Source organism: Strigops habroptila, chromosome 10 (assembly GCF_004027225.2).
Source record: "Strigops habroptila isolate Jane chromosome 10, bStrHab1.2.pri, whole genome shotgun sequence".
Taxonomy (NCBI): domain Eukaryota; kingdom Metazoa; phylum Chordata; class Aves; order Psittaciformes; family Psittacidae; genus Strigops; species Strigops habroptila.
In genome coordinates, this window is record NC_046359.1 from 25,854,550 (window position 1) to 25,876,957 (window position 22,408).

The 22,408-nt window shown below is 34.1% G+C and overlaps 1 protein-coding gene across 4 annotated transcripts in view; it reads right to left on the bottom strand.

The window, feature by feature from the left end:
- Positions 1-22,408, bottom strand: part of KIF6 (kinesin family member 6) — a 148,972-nt gene that overhangs the window by 95,893 nt on the left and 30,671 nt on the right. For all 4 annotated transcript variants that reach the window (XM_030500054.1, XM_030500053.1, XM_030500056.1 and 1 more), the window contains exons 7-10: positions 15,300-15,506; positions 11,022-11,165; positions 9,839-9,925; positions 7,039-7,142 (exon numbers count right to left, since the gene is read on the bottom strand). In XM_030500054.1, the coding sequence (XP_030355914.1) occupies positions 7,039-7,142; positions 9,839-9,925; positions 11,022-11,165; positions 15,300-15,506 (542 nt within the window). The remainder of the gene's footprint in view (positions 1-7,038; positions 7,143-9,838; positions 9,926-11,021; positions 11,166-15,299; positions 15,507-22,408) is intronic.

Sequence of the window (22,408 nt, forward strand, 5' to 3'; positions counted from 1 at the left end):
AGATAAAGTACACAGAACACATCTGAACTTGCCCTGAGAAGAGCTGTAATACATTACTGATGGGTAGTGAACATGACAGCAATTGCCTAACATGTAATTGACAAAGGTAGAGGATAATGCTATACTCCATATCCAGAAATACCTGCTTAACCTCTAATTTAACTAAAGTGGGTTAACTCCCAAGTGAAATAATGATTAAAGTAACTAAATAGTGGAACCGGTTACCTAAGCCTTCATACAATTCCCTCAGTAGATAAGAGCAGCACCAAAATTTTTGAAAATAAAATTTTGAATATAGGGCTTCTAATTTTGGAAAGCAATCAAACAAACAGTATCATGCCTACAGATGAACGATTACCCTTAAACATTTGCACTGCGCAGTAGAGAAGCATACACCTCCCATTACGGATATAACCCCTCCCCCTCTTTTATTTTTGTTAAGCATATGGGGCAAAGCCATTTCTGTTCTTCCTTATTTGAGGAGATTCTTCTGAATTAGATGGCTACAATGTGGTAAACAGATGTAAAGAGTTTCTACACCGTTGAAAATCATTCAGCCCAATGATGAAATGCGCACAGATCTAAATCTTTGCACCAGTAAGTCAAGGGGAGATTTGGCATGGACTATAGAAAGACCAAGACTGGCTTATACAGGAGGAAAAATGCCTGCACTAATACTACACATACAAGTAGCTTGCTGAGTAGATGACTTCTTTTTTCAATGGCACTTTATAATAGCCGACTGAAAGCACATACATAGAGAAATGCTACTCACTGCCAGCTAATATTTGTGGTCATAACAGTAGTCAGATTCAAATCATTGGAGTACATCTAAAACTAGCAAAAGAATACTAAGCTTCAGTTTATCAAAATTTAAAAAAATATAAATATCTCTAAGGAGAAGATAGCAAGAACTTAAAAGAAATGTAGGACATTTAACAGGTACGTAAGGAAGTCAAAAAGGCTCATATGGATGAACATTTCTACAATATAAGACAGAAGCAGTTCTGAAAAAATTGCATAAAGTGCCATTTACAGGTTATTAATTAGATGTAAAAGTTCAGAAGAAAGTGATTTTCAAAAAGTATTTAAAGTGCCAAAATTTGCAAACAGATATTTAGCAGCACTTCCAGAAACAACTCAGCTGACCAAACATTCAACAAATTTCAGTGAGATTCAAAAAGCTGCTATGATCAAGCACTTTTGAACATACATATTTGGAAATTGGCTCAAAGATTTTCAAGATTTTTTCAAACATCTAAATAATAAAATTCAGCTATGCTATCTTTTCTCCATATACCTCACTAATATCAGTTATACTATATTTCATTACCTTTCTTGAAACCACACAATATTACAGTCCATAGTACATAGTGTCCCACTCTCCCCAATTAACCAAACTTGCTAATCTTGGAAAATAACTTTAAATTATCTCTTAATAGTTTTGATGTAAAATGTGATCAGTTTAAATAAGATTTTTTTTTTTCCAGTGGTCTTGAAACAAAATAGTAAGATCACAGAAGAGTATTTACATTTATTTTAAGCATCCAGCTTACATACCTGCATTAGGAATCTGACTTCCTGTGCTGTCAGTAAAGATTTTATAACATGTAAGAGAAAAAAATACCCTCTAGAGATATACATTGATTTAATAGCATTCTAAATCAGGCATCTAAGCGAGAAACTAATGTGAGACATTTTAAGACTACTTTAGAGTTAAGGCAGCTTCTTTTCTCTTGGATATTGCTTACACAGCTTATGTTAGTCAGTCTGCTAACTTCTACATAAATCCACTGTCTGCAAAGCTGTGTTGACATAAGGCAAGGTAATATGCTTCTATTTCTTCCACCTTGCAACTGAAATTGAACACTGACATCAGCAAATAGGAACATGTGCTCTGCTTTGTAAATGAAACCATTTGTTCAACAGCTTAAGTATGAGTAACTGTTAAAGCTCTATATTGTACAACAGTGCAATATTGTTAATAACATGATAGCATACAGATGTCACAATGTTGAAACAGAAAAATGAAAGACAGAAAGAAGTAATGAGATATCCAGGACTTGAGTGAGATGAACAATATATGACTGTTGAAGTGAAAAATAGAAGCGTCTGTAATAACATATGTATCTGAAAGAAATAAGGTAAAGTTATTAATAAATTGAAGTGCTAAGCCAGTACTTCCGGTCCTGTTCCTAGAGAATTCCAACTGGCAAAGGCTCTGGAAGCGTGGGTGCTCTGGAATACAGGGCCGTGATTTGAAATCCTGACTTTCTGGGCACATATTGTAAATTGTTAGTGAGCTCATTTATAACAACAAAACAACAAAAATTGTTAAAAAATCCCAAATGATTCAAACGAAAAGGATTCTCCCTTTTACTTTTGGCACGCTTCTCAAAAAAACCCAATAAATCATTCGAAGGCCATTTAATTCTATTCTAAAGCATAATACAGAAGCATGCAAGAGTACAATTTCCTTCTATTTGGGATGTATGATGTTATTTTCTATATTTTTTAAAAATAGTCCAAAGTGTTTCTTTATCTTTTTTTCTCCTCTAAACAAGAAGCTAATTCTCAAACTCAAAGAAATATTTAGAGATCAGCCCTTTACAGCTGAGGAAGTAGATGGTAAATCCAAAGCAAGCAGTTCAGATTTTGGAAGCATTTTAGGAACTACATTCTGAACCACTTATGTAGTCTAGCTCAATTTTTTATGCTGTGCTTTTTAAATAAACAAAATGAGAGCAGCAGAATTCATGTATGTTTAACATTTATGAGGATAAAATAAAAAAATATGACATTACCATTTAACATAGAATTCTGAAGTAAGAATTCCAGACATCTGTGGCATTCTTCACAGGACTGATAAACTGTGTTGTATTATAACTTAGCATTCACCATAAAAGTCAAGACCATGTTTTCGATTTTGTTTTAAACTTGGTGAATGACAATGTGACATTGTAGTGGTTATGAGAAAAGCCTATTTGACAGATGGGGTATTTTTTCCCTTACATTATATGAATAATAATAATAAAAAAATATCCCTGAAGACACTTGTTTGATTTAAGTGACAAAAAAACCCAACAAACCGGAAGAAAAGCAAAACAATGAAGAATGAACTACAGCTTATTAACATACTGACTTCCAACATCTAGCAATTTTAACTGCAGAGAGTAGACCCCGGAAAGTAAACAAGTCAATGAAGCTCATTACTGTAGGAAATGTTTGGCATTTCTTGACCTACTAAGTCAAGAAACATATAAAATAGAGTTTTGACATAATATTAATACTTATTTCAGGGCAATCACTAACACTTATTGCCTACAACATATGTACAGAGAAAGAACCCTATGCACTACCATAAGCATTTTATTAGATTAAAAATATATTATTGGATCTACACATGTACCACTGAACTCAGTTTCATTTTGGTCTCCATCTTCTACTGAAAATTGCCTGACATAAAGCCTTATGCTGAGACAACAAAATAAATATGTAGTTAGAGCCTGTAGTTTTTATTGACATGTTTTGAACCTTTCATCATCTGTGTTCCAAATCAAAGAATAAATAAAAAATTTGGCACAAAATACTTCTGAGCAGATTAATATTATTCTGACCTCCCTTGAAATGTGTATAATGAATCAGAATAAGAATTAACACACATCCATTTTTTATGAGACTATATTCAGTAACACTTCTTATTAGTTACTTTGTGATAAAATTGAGTCAGATTAAGATTTTTGTTACAGAATTTTGAAAAGAACTATGTAAACTTGGATTATTTATATATATACACACAATACATATACTCACATACGTATACATGTCAAGATACAGTTTGTTTAAACAGAGGCTATCGTAACTAAGCAGAAATGCCTAAACAGTATTTGAAATCCATAGTGACCCTAACTACAATTTCCTCTCTGGCATATTAAAAAAGCATCAATCACACACACACACACACACACACAAAAGAAAAAAGAAAAAAAAAGGGAAAAAAAATTCTTCTGTCTGGAATTCCCCACTCCCTTAAAACCACTCTTGGGTGGTGACTCCAAATAAAGTGCAACACAGTATGCTGCATTATCGCCTATAGCATGTTTCTTTTCCTCTTCTGTCTGTCATAACAATCTGATCCATACGTCTCCTGATAAGTAATATTATTTAGGTTTCATTAGAGATGTGAAACTAGATGTGAACACCACCACAGACATTTTCCAGTAATAGTAAATCGTGATTTTATCAGCCCTCATTCAGGTCAATACTTCTGTTTGGACTACTTACTTGTATATTTATTCTTTAATGTGAACAAACTCTCCAGATAACGAGTAGCTCCAAACTCAGATGGCCAGTCTCAATAAACAGAACTGTCACAAAGATTTACTGTGTTATGCATTGATAGCACTAACTGGAGACAGAACACTTAGATACTATCTGTTGATTTTCATAAATGCTCAGGACGTTTATGAACAGGAGGCTCAGGCAGATGTAGGCCATCATGGTTACAAGTATTTTGCCATATCAAAGCGAGCTCAAAATGCATACATGTTCAAAACCTCAGAAAGATATTTTCATTGAAGTAATGGCTTTTTATGCTATCATTTCATAATACTTTCATTTGGGTATTTAGCTCACATCAGTTGTTTACCTGTGAACACTCTGCTTGCAAGAATACATACAAATGCAAAATTCAAACCCTGACATTTGATATTTTCCCCCACTTGAACTGTTAAAAAAAGATAGACTTATCTTTTAGCATTCCATTCAACTGCAGCATGTAGCATTAATAAACCAGTCTGACTCATGTATATGAGTTACCCTCTAGCAGTACTTCTGCTCTCTGTGTGAAACTATGCTACCCATAAAAACTCTATATCCAATCATTTTTTCAATTTTAAGTCTATGTTAAAAATTGTTATCTTTGAACAAGGCCATTATATAGCATTTATGACTGATGAGGTTAATTGTTTAAAGTCCTTTTTTTATTCTTGATCCCCGGAAAAAAGTATTGTATCATCTCAGCCAGCAGTACTTAAATTGTGTTCTATATTTTAATTGCACAGCATGTGTTCCAAGAAAGAACTTGTTTCTGAAACGATGAACAAACATGCTACATAAGCCTACGTAAAGATAAATAAATTATAAATTTAAAAAAACTTAAAATTTTATGTTATTCTACTTTAGTTGAGGTACTTGAAAGTTATTTCTCCTCTGTGTCTTCTTACAGGTAGAAACTCATTGAACTTTCTTACCTGCTAATTTCTGAAGGAACGGGATGCAAAATTCCTTGCTATGATCTCAGAAGAAACCTTCTCAGATATTGTAATGCACTATATATTTTGCTATATAGATAAAATGGAAAACCAACTGACACACTTTTTAGTCACATATTTCTGGAACAAGGCCTCCCAGATGTATGCTATAGTGCAAGTCTATGCAGGTGGTACATTCCTAGTTTTTCTCTGCGTATTCATATTAAACACTTTCATCAACTGTGAACCCATTTGCATTTTTAAGACTGCCATTTTCATGGCAGATAGAAATCATAGCAAGTAAGATTCATGAATGTGGCCTAAAAAACCAAATTATTTCTAAAACCCCAGTTTACATATAGAAATTAAACAACAAACAAGACTACAGTGGAAGATTCCTGTAACAGATTTTTATACTAATGTTAGGAAAGTGCATCTTTAAATGAATATATATATATTATTTAAGTATATCTGAATAGTCATTGAGAGTCATTTCTCTTCTTAAAGACTAGTTCTGTCAGGGTAAAAAGAAACCATCTAATAGGGGCATTTAATTTTACATGTAAAATGAATAAATAAATAAATGCAAGATATCTCTCTGTTCTTGTTGTTTCTTTAATTTTCTTTCTATGGCTTGTTTTTGCCACATTGAGTGCTACCCTGTAACGTTCTTGGTGCAGAATGATAAATAAATATTAACCCAGTAGGAACTGAGGGGACATTTCTGGTTATAAGATTATACTGGTAACTGCCTATGCTGAAAATGATCCAGATTAACAGTGTAAATGAAATATATACATAATACTATCTAGCTCCCCATCCTTGATAGAGATGTCTCTAGTTTCTGAATTAAAACAAAACAATCAAAGCCAAGAATTAATGACAACAATCTACATGAGAAACTCAAGTTTCAAGGTTGATGCTTGTCCTCATGTCTCCAGAATCTGCTGGATGTCAGGGGAAATTATTAGCACTTTTAGTTTTCTTCTGGATCAGTTCCAAGAGAAATCAAATTAAGACTAAAAACTCTCAGAGCTTCAACTTAGTTACCATTAATATACTAACCAAACAAAGTTTCTAGACAGTTTCTACTTTCTTTATACAGATGAGGCAGAGATATTAAATAGGTCCATCCTTCAGAATCAATTAATTTTTCAAAACTGGGTATTGAATTCATTATTGTGAACATTTAGACCTAAGTAAATATTTCTAGATTATATAGAAAGTTCTTACCTATTGTATCAATCTGTTACAAAAAGATGTAAGATATTACAATAATTATGTGAATTACTCATGCATTTTCAATAGCATGCTCAGTAAAAAAACCCCATAATATTTGGCTTTTAAGACATTGATTAATTGTGTATCAGAAATGCAAGGTTTCTCTTGGCCTACATCAAACTAACACTGCAGCAGGATCCTTTTCAGCACAAAGAATATTTCTTGACTTTTACTCTGATCGTCTATCCGGTTCTAAGAGAGACTGTTTTTTCATTCTGCACTATTATACAACACTTCTTTTTACTTGGCATCTGACAGGCATTCCCATCCTTTGCGTTTACTTTACTTTGCTTCCTCAAAGCTGAGGCTGCAAAAACACAGCCAGCAGCCTCATTGAGCGTTTCATGGAAAACTGCCATCCTAACCTGGCACCTAACTTCATCTTCTTATTCTCACTCAGAGAAGTTTAAAACTCTGAGATGAATTTAAACATTTATGCCACCAAAGAAAACTGATGAAAAATATCACCACAAAAGAAGAAAATGAAAACAATGTAAGCCATTACTGAAGTAGCTCTTCTTGTGAAAGCTCTGATGTCCTTTGCTTGCCAGTCACCAGTGCCAGCTCATCCTTCAGCTCCTGGATCTCCTTTTTCAGCTGGACAATCATCTACAAACAGCAAGGCAGAAACCAAGCATCACCTACAGATTAATAGCTAGTTTATGATTTACACATTAGAAGGCTTAGTGAAAGAAATATTATATTTTGGTTTTCTCTTTTTCTAAACATCTCTTTTTTAAAAACAGTCCAAATGCCTCAAATATACAAAGCTCTTTTTTTCCTTTTCCATTTATAAAAAAAAGAGAAGTCTTCCAAACTCTGTAAATTCTATGTGTTAGAAGACATGGCTGTAAAGGAATTCAAAAGATTATTTGCAAAAGAGAAAAATAATTTGCCGTAGGAATAAAAGTGACTTTCTGACTATTAGTTTTGCCTGTTAGTAATCAAAATATGTTTGAAATAGGAGTGATGTCTTTGTTAGAGAAAGGACAAATACACACCAGAAGTCATTTTTCTAAAAAACAGAAATTCCAAACCAATATCTTAGTACTTTAGTCTTAACTTTTCTTCTCTTGCTTGTAACATTTCACATTTCATAATTATAGTGTACTATAATTATAGGATGTATCAGTTGACAATGACAAATAAATATTATAAGTTAACATTAAATTGCATTAATGAATAGTAATGATTGCAATAGTGACTTGGAGAACTGTACTTCATTTTTAAATTCTAATAGCTCATTATGAGAGCCTGTACCTTTGGGAAAAGTGTCTGTATAAAATGGTATTTTACAAATCATTAGCTTCCCAAGGCCAAATTCTACAAAACGGGGAAAATATGCAAATCCCCAAGTTTAAAACATGAATGAGCAAGTTCATGGATACTTTATGATTGAATATTTTAATAGTGCATCACCTTATAATGGCTCAAATGTATTAGGAGTCCAATGATATTTTTAGATGGATATGAATACACTGATCCAATGTGCAAAATAAGTTTCCAAGAGAAGAATGTTTTCAAGGAAAAATGAATTATTCTTGATTGCATGCACTTTCTAGAAATAAGATTGTTGAAACTGATGACACATTTTCACTGGATGTTAAAATTCCTTCAAACATTTGTATTTCTTTTAATGATTAAATTTAACCATGACTTCCTAACTTAAAATGACTATTTTTACTTTAAAATTCAAAATATTCTAAACATACATATGATTATTTCTTTTAACTCTAAACTTACTGGATACACATTTATTAGTATAAATATGAAAAGCAAACTTACAATATTTTATATACGAATCTATTAAGGTGATGAATTGTTAATTACAGATGTAGCAAGAGTGCTTCAAGAATATTGCAGGTCAAACATTTTAACCTGATTTTAGATTGCCTCACTTCGGTGGCACACTCTGATGTAGTCTGTGCCAGTTACTGAGTCAATAAAACAAAATTTGGGGTTGGAGTATAAAATGGAAAAAGCTGAACTGACAGCACCATCCCTGTTCAACGTTGAAATTGTTAGGATGGTTAATGTCAGTAAGACAACAATAGAAATCAAATTTTCAGTATATGGATAAAAGATTGATTTTCAAGTATTATTAAGACAAATGAAAAAATCTACAGAAGCACAATATTGAATGCCAGAGGAGGTTACAATTAATTCAAGCTCAGCAGTCTGGTTTTAATTTTAAAACAAATGCTTTGATCATAAGCTGAGTTGGTTAAGAAGTACAATGGGTACAAGCTCATCTTCTTAGAAAGATACACAGCCAGGAAGTCTCCATTATGAAGAATATAATTTACACAAATCAGATCTGTCAAGAGGTATTATGCACTCCCTTTATAAAGTATGCATTCAACTTACAGATGATAAATACTGCAAATAAATGGCATTTGATTTTATGAAAAAAACTGTAGTTGAGTTCTTCACCAAATAATCAAGTTGCACCCTATACTTCAGGTAGTTAAGACGGGCAACAAATTCCTCAGTGAGCACAGAGCCATATAAAGTCTAGGTACCTGTGTTCCCCTGCCTTTTCCACAAGAGGGGATTGGTTTTCTAACTCTCACGAGTCCACTTTTGCTTTACTTGCTAAATGATCCTGCAGAGCAAGACATACCAAACTCGTGGAGTATAGCTCCACAGGATGTAGTAAACGTAGTAATGTAGGAGCCTGCATGTGTTCCAGCCTCGATCAAAGGCTTCTGTGGCCACGGAAGAAATCTTTTGCATGATTTGCTACAATAAAGCCCACATAGGAAAGGAAAAAAAAAAAAAGGAAAAAAGAAAAAGAACAGGCAGAAATGAATTGGTTCCTCGGACCAATCTCAAGGAAGGACTGTAACTGTTTCTTAGCATTTTAATACACAAACTGTTTCAGTGCAGCAGCGTGCCTTCATCTGATGACAAGCAATCTTAGTAGATTTTGTTGAGTTTTAGGGACATCCATTTATCTGTGTCTAGGGTTTAGAAACTAAGACCCTAAAAGAAACACAAAGGCGATAATGAAAGTGACCATTGCTCCTCAGATGCCTTAAGAGCTGAGAAAGCCTTTAGAGGTTTTCTAAAAGTCCATTTACTTATATTATAACTATGTTCAGAAAAAAAAAAACACACCAAAAAGAAAACCCCAAAAAAGGAAAATAGTAGGTTTTTTTACAGGGAAAAAAAGAGGAACTTGCATCAAAAAACAATTTAATAGGATGATTCAGTAAAAATTGCTCAACATCCATTCAACTGCTATTGATCATTAAAATCTAAATCAAGCAATCCTCTTCCCTCTGCCCCCAAACAACTCTCACCAATCTGGGGTCAATTTCTTCATTAAGAACTGCTTCATTCTTGATAAGAGCAACTCGCTGTGCAAATCTGCAAGTTGATATAGATTCCTGGAACAAAAAAAACAGCAAGAGTGAAAAAAAGAAAAATTTCAGCTACCTTTGCACCCTGAGGTAAGTAGAACATACTGCTAAGGAAGTCATCAAACTACACTTCAGGGTTTTGCATATTTTACTGAAATAATCTATTATTTCATATTCCAACCCAACAATATTCAAGGGAAATTAGCTTAGCATATTAATGACAGTGACATATAAAAACGTCAAATCATAGTACATCTTTTATTGTCTCAGTCAATCCCCTGATCAACTGTTTCTCAAATGAGTCCCCAGTGATCTCTTTCTTCAAGGCTGCTCTCTAGCCACTCCTCTCACAATTTATATTTGTGATCCAATCCATCTAGATCCCTTTTGCAAGGCCTCCTGTCCTTCAAAATAGTCAACAGCACCTCCCACTTTGGTATCATCAGCAAACTTGCTAGTGGTGCCCTGAACTCCTGCATGCAGATCATACATAAATATATTGAACGGAACTGGGCCTAGAATGGAACCCTGAGGAACACAACTTGTCACCAGCCAGATAAGGCCCCATTCACTACAGCACTTTGATAAACGCTACAGCTCTTTTGGTAAATAAAGAAAACATCACTATATATACTTCCAGCACAGGAAATGGGTGAAGGGAGATAAAAGTATCAGAAACATTTCAAAAAATCCCAAATCACCCCACCCAATTCCCTCTCCCCCATCAACAATCTCTTCAGTTTTCTGCCATACTCAGTGAAATCATGACTCCAAAGAAGTAAATAGTTATAGATATTACCATTATGTCCTCAAAGATTTATTCACCAGGAAAACAGTAAGTAAAAAAAAGTTCATTACTAAGTGCAATTTGTTGCCCAACTGCTACTTAACTTGAGATTACTTAGAGAAAAGTACATTTCTTAAAGTGTTAAAGGGTTTGTCTACATCTTACTGCAATGTCCACTGATAAAATTATCTCTTGGAAACAAATTTAAAATGTTTTTCTGTAAGGATAAAAATGAAAGCATACACACTTGAATTACAAACTGTAATAAAAGTCAGAAGAGCAGGATTGTTAGAGAACTGAAAGCATTTTTGTTGAAAATAGATAGAAATAACATACATCTATGTTTCGTTTGTCTATAGCGAGTGTTGCTATCATAGTAGTCATGCAGTTTCCTCCCAGGCTGTCTCTCAGCACTGAGGTCATCATAGAGTTTCGATAAGGAATGTGGGACCGGTTTTTCTCTGCAAGGGCAATTATTACCTGAAACAGTAAAAGAAAAAAAAAAAATAAACATGGAAAAGACTTTTAAATTTACATGTCTATTAATGATTGATATATAAAAAGAACAAAAAAATCTGCTCAGGAACCCAAACTTCTGATAGAACAGAACTATGCTTACACACTCAGCTGCAAACTGATTTTATGGAAATAATTTCAACTTAAATTTCAGCATGTTTATAAGTCTTTGTAGGATCTAGACCTGAAAGACCAAATAAATGTAATTTTATCACATCCTAGCTTTACAGCCTCTCAGCAACATGGAAACTGAACACCATAAACCAAAACCCACAGACTTTCTTAAGACACAGGAACTTACTGAAAATATTCCTTGTATTTTTCTGTCATATAATAAAGTATGAATAGTATTTCAGTAGAAATTTCCTTAACATTTGCTAAAGCATGCTTTTAATTTTACACATTCTTAGAGCATATGGTTCTTAGAGGGGTCAATACATTTATTTCTGAGAAAGTGTCTTGAAAAATAAAACACAAATAAAAGGGTGAATGATTACAATGTACTGCTGGAAAGAAATAATTCAGTTTAGAATATATATGCCTTGGCCAAACAGGAAATGGTACACGTACTATTCTCAGTTTCCCTTCTCAGCTGTTTACTTTATGGGACCTAATTATTATTAAATAAAAAGCTAGATTACCCCATCATCTGTTATGATACAAATATTTGAACTGTTATCTGGCCAAGAACTGTACCAAAAACCTGTATCTATATGACTTGTGCAAGCTGTCCTAAATGATTAGGAATTGTTTTTCCTTTTATGAATGTTACACATCAGCATACATTTTGTTTATGCTGCAGTTAAGAAACTTGTTATTTTAGAAAATTTAGTAGCTTTTTTTTTTTGTTGGCACTTGTTTTTCTTAACGGTCTTCGAAAGTTAAAGTGTCTTACTACTACAAATCCTACACTGGCAGCCCTAAGATGGACAAATACATAATATGAAAATAACTCTCTTTTAAAGGAATCTAGAAACCCATTCTTCTATCAAGGTTTTCAACTCTTATTTATTACAACTTGCTAGATGGAAATATATCACTGTTAGTTTATAATATTGCATAGAAACCTCATAGTCTAGCATATACGTTAATAAGCGCATTCTCAGTCTCTGCTACACAGAGACTACTATCTGAATAGACATGATGGGAAAAGAGCCAGAGGGAAGATATGCTATTTCCATTAAAAATGGGAACTGCGTTACAGAGAAGTTCGTTTTTTCTGAAGTTCATGCCGGAAGCTTGTAGCCCAGGAAGAATTTGAACCCACCCACACTGGCACCGAAGTGACCAGCTCTCATAATGCAGAAGCCACTGAACTGTCATATGAGAGATAATGCAACTCACAAGATGATGGGTTTAATAAAACCTCACCTAAATCACTAAATCAATCTTTACAATCCAGTCAAGGAACTTGTAATAGAAAAAGGACAGGTCTGAAAGAGAGGGATTTTGGGGTGCATCACTTCTAGGTACAGGGCTATCAGGTACATCTATGTAGATGATATATACAAGATATAAACGTAGTTGATAGCTCTGTATATAAGGTTTTTTAACATATTATCAATTTTTAACAGGTAGACCAAGTGTGATAACACAAAACTGTGTTCCCATTGTTATCTTGGTAGAAATCATTTTACATGGCTACTTCATTATGCAAGGTGTTTAGAAATGACATAACTCAATGCTAAAACACCAGTAGATAACTAACTACTAGAGCATGTAAATAAGTTGATTCTGAGAGATCCTTGTACTTTAATATTGGTTACTGCAAGGTCAGTAACCAATGGCCCAATTCCCACTGAACAAAAAAAGATTTTTTTACTGTCTTCAGTAGACTTTTATTCAATATTAGAAAATGTTTTTATTAACATGCAATCCCAGACAGAACTAAATGTCTTTATCTCCAACTGCATTTATCATAAAGTAGGAGTTAAAAGCTGCATGACAAAACATTAGTATTTTACACTTTTACAGCACTTCAAACCTGAGTATCTCAAAAGACACTACATAGATATTAAATATCTATGCAGGGTTGCATTATAAATACATAAAAAGCACATGGTAAGTAAGAAGGATCCTGAGTACAATTTGCATGATCCCTAAGAGATCTGTTTTAGAATCACTTATCCCTATCACTTCCCAAGAGTACAACTAACATACAGTCTTTTTTCTGCAAGATAAAAATTTGAAGGAAGAGGGGGATATGAAAAAAATTCAGTGCAATAGTAAATGACTGACTGCCACCTGCTGTGCCTTAAGCTGCTTCTTTTGGCAGATGAAATATCTCTGATTGTAGATTAAATGAAATCTAAGGGATTTGGTTTTGTTAACAGAAAAAAACATAACACAAAAATGAAAAAGATTCTTCACAGTAAGTGGAAGAATCAGTTCTATTTCTTCATGTAATTTTAAAGAATTTTGACATATAGACACCCTCAAAATTTTATGTTTTAATTAATTTCCTCAAGTGTAAATTTGTGTAAAGCACACACATACTGGAGTACGAATTAAAAGGGGCAAATCTGAATTTTAGTGTCAAGCATTTTTTCTTCCCCCTCCCACTCCCTTATTTCTCCCAAAAAAAAAATCACAGGCTCACAGACCTGCTAGTGTTGTATATAGAAATTTTTAAAGAAGCCTTAAGAAAAGATACTGTACTCTCCATCAGAATTCAAAACACGAATTTCTGGCAACAAGAACAGTGTTTACTGTACTGTGGAAACAACATTATGTATCCTGTCTTAGAAGGTGTAATGTCTGAAATCCACACTTGAAAATCTTCAGTGATTGCAACTTAAGAGTACAGCATTCACAAAAGAGATTTCATTGATTGCCATGTGTTTCTTAACCTTACTTGGTGTTTTACAGTATTTGAATACAAAAGATCACAGATCAGGAAGACATAAACATAATGTGTACTAAGCTTTTATAAATCAGCATAAACAATTTTTTAGCAATGCCACAAATACTAAGCCAAAAAGAAATATCTCAAAAGAAGGAATGCTTTGGTATACAAACCATGCCTATCAGTGTGATGTGAAGAAAAGATGAGTACTAGAAAAGAAGGAGAATGTGAACAGCCTTCACCATCACACTTGTCACATTCACAAAAATCACGAGCATCCTAAGATGCAACATAATTTCCATTCAAGAAGGGAAAATTATATCAGATCAGTGAAGGAAAAATAATTAAATCCCAATAATGATGATGATCATACTAACAACAGTCATAATTACTATAACAATTATTATTATTGTTTATAATAATGATAATCTGTTGACCAAACCTTTCTACTCAAATACTTTATCTTCAGTTTCCATTCACCACCACCACCACCTTATTATTTGTTTTTTTAAGAAAAAATAAATTAGTAAGATTACTCAGGATTAATCTACTTTCTCAATATTTGCCTTTTCCAAAGAGTAAAAATAAAAAGCAACAGTGAAAGGATGATAGGAAATTTTAGTATGCCTTAAATCATTCTCAGGCTAAATCTTCCTCAGTAACAACAGCTGAATGATAAAGATTTGTGGAGATTTATTATTATTATTATTGCAGTTGCATCTGAGAGTCCTATTGGTACAAAACCAATTGTGGTAGTTAGCCCATAAATACATTAACAGAGGTAACTCCTGTCTGAAAGAAAATGAAGATTCACATTGGCAGAGGAATAAAACAACACTAGAGAGAAGAACCTAATATTTTACCATATTACAGTGCTTGAAGCAAAAATACCCAAAACCGAGTCACTTTAGTTCAATGATTTTTGAGTGATACATTCTGATCCCAGCTGTGGAAGGGAAAGAAGATCACAAAGAACATTATTAGTAGAAATATAACTGTAAATATCTTTAGCATTCCAAATAAGAAAACTTTTTAAAATACTACCCTGTATACCTACCATAACCTTACTGGTTAATTGTTAAGCTTTTCCTAAATTAAAATGTTATTTCAAATTAAGAGCTATCAACTCAAACATTTTTTAAAAATGCAACAAATATCCTAGCTGAATATTAGAATCAAGATTTCCGAAACACCGCACATTGCTAAACAGGAATGTTGTAAAGGAAGAAATTGCATCACTGTTCCAATTTTACCTGTTCCAAATAATGTAATGAAAGGTTGATATATTTGGCTTCTGTCAATAAGTGACCTTCAACTCCAGTCTTTGCAACACGCTCTGATCCAGCAAGGTCTACTAAGTGTAACTTGGAGCGTCGAACAGTTGCAGATCCAGGTTCCTTGCTAGAGATGTGAATAGTGAAAATGCAGTGAGATCGGGATGAGGCTTGATTCATTGGAGTCTAAAACGAAAAGAAAGGAACAGCCCTTAATGTTAATTTAATAAATAATTTTAGCTTTGTATAGCTCAATAATCTGGCAACTGAAATCACCTATACAATTTTTTAGCTATTGTATCTATAATAAATATGCAAGAACTCAAAAGGGTTTACCTGGCATTCACATTCTGGCCAAATACTTGCATAACTTTGATCTGGACAAATGGTACTGCAAGCAACCAAGCAACTATACTTGTTCCAAGATACTCTAACAGGCAGTACACCCAGAAACGACAGGTCTTAACAGAAATGCTTGTTTAACAGCAAGCTGAGTAATCCTTTACCAGGAATAATATTAACAGCTATACTCCTTCAATTTCCCAATATTTTTTTTGCAACCTTAATAGTGACAGCACAACTGAACTGTTTTTGGGAACTGACACAGCAAAATGGAAAAAAGGGGGGGGGGGGGGAAGTCTGCAAACTATAGATATTTTACCTGGATCAGTTTCCCAATTCAGTCACAGCACAGCTGTAGGAAGCAGCTCTGCTAGATAATTGAAAATGGCAGCATACAGCGTGTGAACAAGTAGGTGGTGTGCAGAGGAACAGCAAATGTTTGTAGCTGGTGAGAATTCTGTAATGAAATTACAGCCTCAGCACTATTTTATTTTGGGCTGCTATACCTAATAAAGTCAAGCTCAGAGGGAGGGGGAGAACAGCTTTGATCATTAGTTTATACAGATGAGTAATTTTGGAATAATATAGGCAAGCCACTGGCTCTGCTTAACTGCCTGATTTCTGAGGATCATTTCACAATCCTGTGAAACGAGCATCAGAGTGCAGTCATGTCCTATGCTGCCTTCAGAGGCTACACTGAACAAATGAAGGGACAGTGAGTTGTAGCATGGAAATGAAAATAAACAGGCTCAGGGAAAAGTGTCAAGCAAGAAAATAGTTCCAAACAGATTTAAAATGCAGTTATACTAAGAAAAAGTTATATGCTGTTAAAATGTACTTTATTCAGCAATTCTGATTTCATAAATAATCAGAGCCAGCTTCACTTATTTTACTGGGAGAGATATAATTTTACTAGTTGCAGTTCTGTGCAGCAGGACTGGATATTTTATTTTTTAGATCAAAATCCACAACAGAATTAATATTTCAGGACATTCTCCCCAACAAAATTGATATTTGAAGACATTTTGCACTACAGTCCTAGCATCGGTCACACAATACTGCAGACAAGTCTAAGCCAGATTGAATACCAATACAGGTCTAGCTATGGAAGCACAAAGTAAAGGTTGCTATGAAAGAAGCAGAAAAACAATCATCATTCTTCAGAAAAAGCATTCTTAAGCAAACTTAAGTTTCACTATGCAGCAAACCCTCATGTATTTCAAAATGTGCTTTTAGTCACACCTGCTTAACCCCACAGAGGTAAAAAAAATATTAAAGTATAAAAGAAAATAATGTCAGGACTTTGAGTTCCAAAAACTCGGGCAATATTTGGCGTATTAGGTCTTTATTGGCTATAGCAACACACTAGCCATGACTTGTTTTGCATGTTCTAAGCAGATTTTGCTGGACTGGTCCATTGCTTTTCTCCCCACAACTTCTTAATGAGTGAAGCTGATTTGGAAGTTATTGGCTAGAATCCCAAACTGCTATTTAAAGACCTTCTTCAGAGTAGAACCATGCTTTAATTAACACACCCATACTCCTTTTTACAATATGATTCTATCTCCACTTTGCAGCTCCAGTATATAGAAAGCTCTATTAGAACTCTTGCAGGAAGCATAAAGTAATAAAAATTTAAACTGTTAAATGGGATGTGATCATGAAATGTTAATTGCAGTCATTATCCCACACACTGCTACTTTTACCACACAAGTAGATGCAACACAGAACAGCAACAGAAATAACTTGTCAGCATCTTCAGCCAAAAATAAGCCTGTTTGGTTTCGATGTTTGCTGTCTTACATAGGCAACTTCTGAGTATCACCATTCAGCTGTACAGAAAATTCAAAAACTGAAAACAAACAAACAAAATTTTCTGGACAGTGTCTCAGAGCCTACTACAAGGTTCCTCTAGTGGCTTTCAGAGTGCATTTTAGCCTTGTTAGCAGTATTCAAACCATATGTATATGAAATCATCCTCACATTAATTTGATGTGATGAAGGAAAAAAAAGAAAGAGGGGAGTGGCCTGGATCTCAGCAGATGGTTGCTATTGTGAAAGTTATATATAGAACAACTGATGAGCTGCAGCTACTTACAAAGAAAGAATTTTTTCCAGGAATTCTGTGACATCATAAACCACATAAGCAGATATCAGATGCTTTGTGATATCACATGAACACTACAAAGGAATTAATGCCAAGTCATCTGTTGCTGCCCATTTGTGGCATGGTAAAAGAGGAATTCAATAACATTTCTTTCAAGATCATGATTTGGTAAAGCATCAGTGTTTTGTTTGATCTTGGAAAATATGTAAAGAGGTGTTTCAAGCCATACAACCCAGACTCCTTTTTCTTTGGGACTAGAACACACCTGTGTTTGCTGAAATGAAAAGAAAAATGTATAGAAGCTTTGTGACTTGAACCATTACATCTATTCATACAACACTTGCAAGAAGGTGGTTTCTACTTAAATGAGACCTGCAGCACAGCCATTTTGCAAGAAACATCCAAGTTGGATGTTTCTGTCAAGAAATACAAGGTCATGAAAGGTCAAAAAACTTGCTGGAGCCTAAGTTATCCATCTTATTATAATTATCTACTTTAAACCAAGAAAACACTGTAGGAGTTCCTCCCTATACAAGAATGTATGTATTTCTCGAATCCTTTATTTTTTGCAGCTGCTATTATAAACATTGTTTTCACTAAGAAGAATAGCCAGAAATAGGATGCTACTGGTCTAAATTGAGTTCTTAATAACTGACGACCTAAGAAGGAAAAAGTTTCTTAAATGGGAGAAAAACATATAAAAAGCTGTTTGAAAATCACCATTAGACTAACAGAAGCTGCTGTTGATTACAGCTGCCAAATTCAGTCGGACAGAGAAAATACAGAAAAGCGTTCAGGACAGCTGGGACAAAAAGATTTCACAGGTGATAAATGCAGTCATTCAGCCCATATTGCAAACCATCTCCACTTGACAGTTTATACAGTTCTAATGGAATCTTTTCTTCTTTGAATCAAAATATTTAGACATCAGAAGAACATGATTTTCCTGTGTGAGTGAATTCATAACTAACCAAGGCATAAATGAAGGAACACTGATTGTGAATGTTCCCCCCCCCCCCTTTTTTTTTCCAGAGAATGTCTCACTGAAAACATACAAAATTTCATTTTAAGGAGGGTTTCTTTTTCTTCCCTTTCCCCATTGTTGTCCCTGCCCCCCCTCCCCTTTTTGAGATTTTTAAAGAAGGGCAAGGTAAAAGAGAAAAGCAGGGATAGCATCCAAAGCCAGTATCAAATTTATTTTCTCCAATCTCAAGCTACAATCAGATGGATACCCGTAGAAAGAAGTTCTGAAAGCTTCAGTCATTTCACAGTTCAGATTATAAGAAAAGAGCCATTGTATCCTACAAGAATGATAATAAAGCAATATAACACAGTTTGTTTCTCTGGTGTTTTCACATTATTAATTTATAGCAGAGAACATCATAAGTTTCTGCAAGACTAAAGGAGCAGAGATTCTTTGTTGAGAAGCAGTGGCTACATCTGCCTAATGAATATAAACCCCACCAGTTCCAACAGAACCATGCTATATGGAAGGCTATGTAAGTCGAATAACAGGAGGTTCCTGCCTTTATATCTGGTAAATGAGTGAGACCTTAATACATCTTTAGTTTCTTTTCTGATTAATATGGTACAAGCAAAGGGGGTCTTCAGGTGTGCTTAAGTACACTTGACAGTTGAAACTGAAAAATCTATTGCTATGAAAATGTAAGTATCAGAACAGGTACAATCTGACACTTCCCTGATTTCTAAAAGCACTACTTTACCTTTCCGTATTTACTACCAGTACAGTTTCACAGTTAGAACATGGTTAACTAAGGTAACTTACAGCAATTCATATTCCCTGGTGAGGATATTATTAAACTTTACAATACACACTGCCTTTTATCCGCCTAAATCCCAAAGCACTTGAAGGACTATTCCAAGTAGTACATACAACCAGTGATTCTTTTATCACACATGGAAATGAAAGCACCTGTGCTGAAATGATGATGTTATTTGGTGCTAATAATACTATAGAACAGGTTTGTCAAAGTGGAAATAAATTAACAATTGACAGCAACAAGGAAAGCAGAAAGTTGTAATTCATTCTAGAATACAGCTCTAACATGGATAACATGCCTTCTTGGCAAAAGTGTCATTTAATTTTATATGTTCACATCTTCAAGTTCTATTTTTCGCATTTCATCCAATGCATTCACACACTACTAGTAGCTTTCTAAATATATGCCTGAGAATACTAATGGACAATAAAAATAAATACAAAGGGAATGAGTCCAATTCAGAGTTCACAAGTCAGTCCCCACAACTATCTTTAAATGTTTAGAAATTTCATTCTTTTTTGAAATAAACATACTTAAGCATTGCCAAAAGGTTACTCCTTGCCCCATGTGCACTTCAGACATTTGAAATGATGGAACAAATGCTGTGTAGCATGAGCTGTCTTCCAAATATAAACAATGGAGTATTATAGGTACAAAACCACGCACTAAAACATTCCCATCCTTATTAAAATTAAGTAATTTTTCATTAGAGGAAAAACAAATGCTAACTGTACATGTAACTGCAGTGTTCAGGCATATCAATCTCACATAAAGATTACAGTTTTGAAATTTGTGCATGCCCTTGGGAAGCTACTGGCTCTACCTTACACTGCTATTTTAAGAGAAATACTAAAAAAGTACTAGGAATTTTCTGTATCACAGAGGTTCAGGTGTATTATTTCAAGGGACAGTGATAACATGAGCTTCCCATTAGAAGAATTTATAAAAAAACACTTCCTCTGAAGACATATTAATAGCATATCTACCAAAATAAAATGATTTGCAAACACTGCCTAAATGGCCAAACACTTATTCCTGTACATGAGCTTTTTAGATGCTGCTACCACCTTTGTCATGTGCGCAAATTAGATTTTGGAATCCTACGTCTGCATCATCAAGCTGGCTTAAAAAAATAAAATATAAAAAATAAACTTAGATTTTTGTTTTAATAACCTGTTGCTAAGATTCCTATACATTCGAGAAACTATTTTTTATGCGAAAACAAAACAAAAGTATAGCCCTTATGGTTGGAAGAGCTGACAACAAAAGAATAATTTTGGGGGGTTGTTCTCTGCCTAACTTTCCCTAGCAAAATGTAAGAGACAAAAGCTTCCTATTTGGATTTTTTGTATTATTAAGTGTTTGTACACAGATTTCTCCCATTTCACCATTTCCACAACTTGCAGTACAGGTCAAAACTAGTGCAAAGGATTGGTCCTACACTGACCTAAAAAGCAATCCTGCACAAATTAAACTAGCTTCCTCCTTTTTTTTCCTTCTTATAAACTACGTAGCTATGTGTGGGAAAGATGTGTTCAGTTATAAATGTTCCCTTAGGTTCTGACATCTAATGAATTTATGAATGTAGCCTGGAGAATACTCTTCATATTCTCATCACTTTCTTTTCAGCACAGTTAGTGATGAGGGCAAAATGCAGCCCTCAAATCACAAGTTAGACTCCACCAGTAGAGGCATTGCAGAAATTAAATTGTCATTCTTATTTTCAAAATGGTCCTACAATTCTTCAAAGAAGGATTATCTCAGGGGTAAAGTATCAGCTTGCAATTTTAGAAGCCACAGATTTCACGTGATCCATGACAGTCATCTTCAGTTTTCCATAGCCAAAGTCCTCATCATTAAAAAAGATGAATCAAGCATTTCTTTTACTTTCTTTCCTATTTGTATTTGTTTATCTTCTGGTTTCTTTTTTTTTTTTTTTTTTGAAGTTTGCTTAAATACAGTCCTAATAACTTTTTTGAAGTCAGGAAGTGTTATCATAATTCAATTAAGTTTTAAAAATATTGATCTCTGGAGAAGTAGTTACATTGATGTCATAAGTCCTCTTCCCTAGACCTCTACATTAATCCCTCATTTCTGCAAATACTATTTTCTCATTTTGCTAAGTCATCACATAAAGTACCAGTCACCTAAAGCCAAAAATGATAATGGGTGATAAATTCTGAGAGACAAATTTCTTCTAAGATGAAACAGCACTCAGTAAGCTCACTGAACTGTACTGCAACATACATTGTTCCTTTGCAATTGCAGCAGGTAAGACATAACTACATAAATAAAACTACAATGAAATCCTCCTCAGCTGAAGTTTTTGGAATCGTATTAGCATTCGGACTAAATAAAGTAAGCAATGGGTGGCAGTTATTCCAAGCAAGTATTGTCTCAATTTTTTTCTTTAAGTACTATTCATTAAAGACCAACCGAATAATAACTTTATAGTATTTATATAACAAAAAACTCTTGCTGTGGGCAAAAGCAGCACAAGTGACAATGGCATAGCATTTGCTAACGCAAGCCATGCAGGTTAGTGAATTCTCTACTATTGGGGTCCCACACATTTTCATGGCTATTCTTAAGCTTTCTAGCAAGCACTAGTATGCCTCAAATAAAACCACCAAGTTGTCGGCTGAAAAATAAACTACAGGAGAGTTTTCTTCAGACAACACAGTGAAGTTGTGGAACTTTGTGTCACACAAGATTTCATGATCAAAATTTGCCAAGGTTAAAATAAAACACCTGGGAAAATTTACGTAAAGAAAAAAGCAACAAAAATTATTAGCTATACATTGTCTGAAACATGAACTAATGAAGATTAGGAGATTTTTTAAGTAGTTTATCTTTGA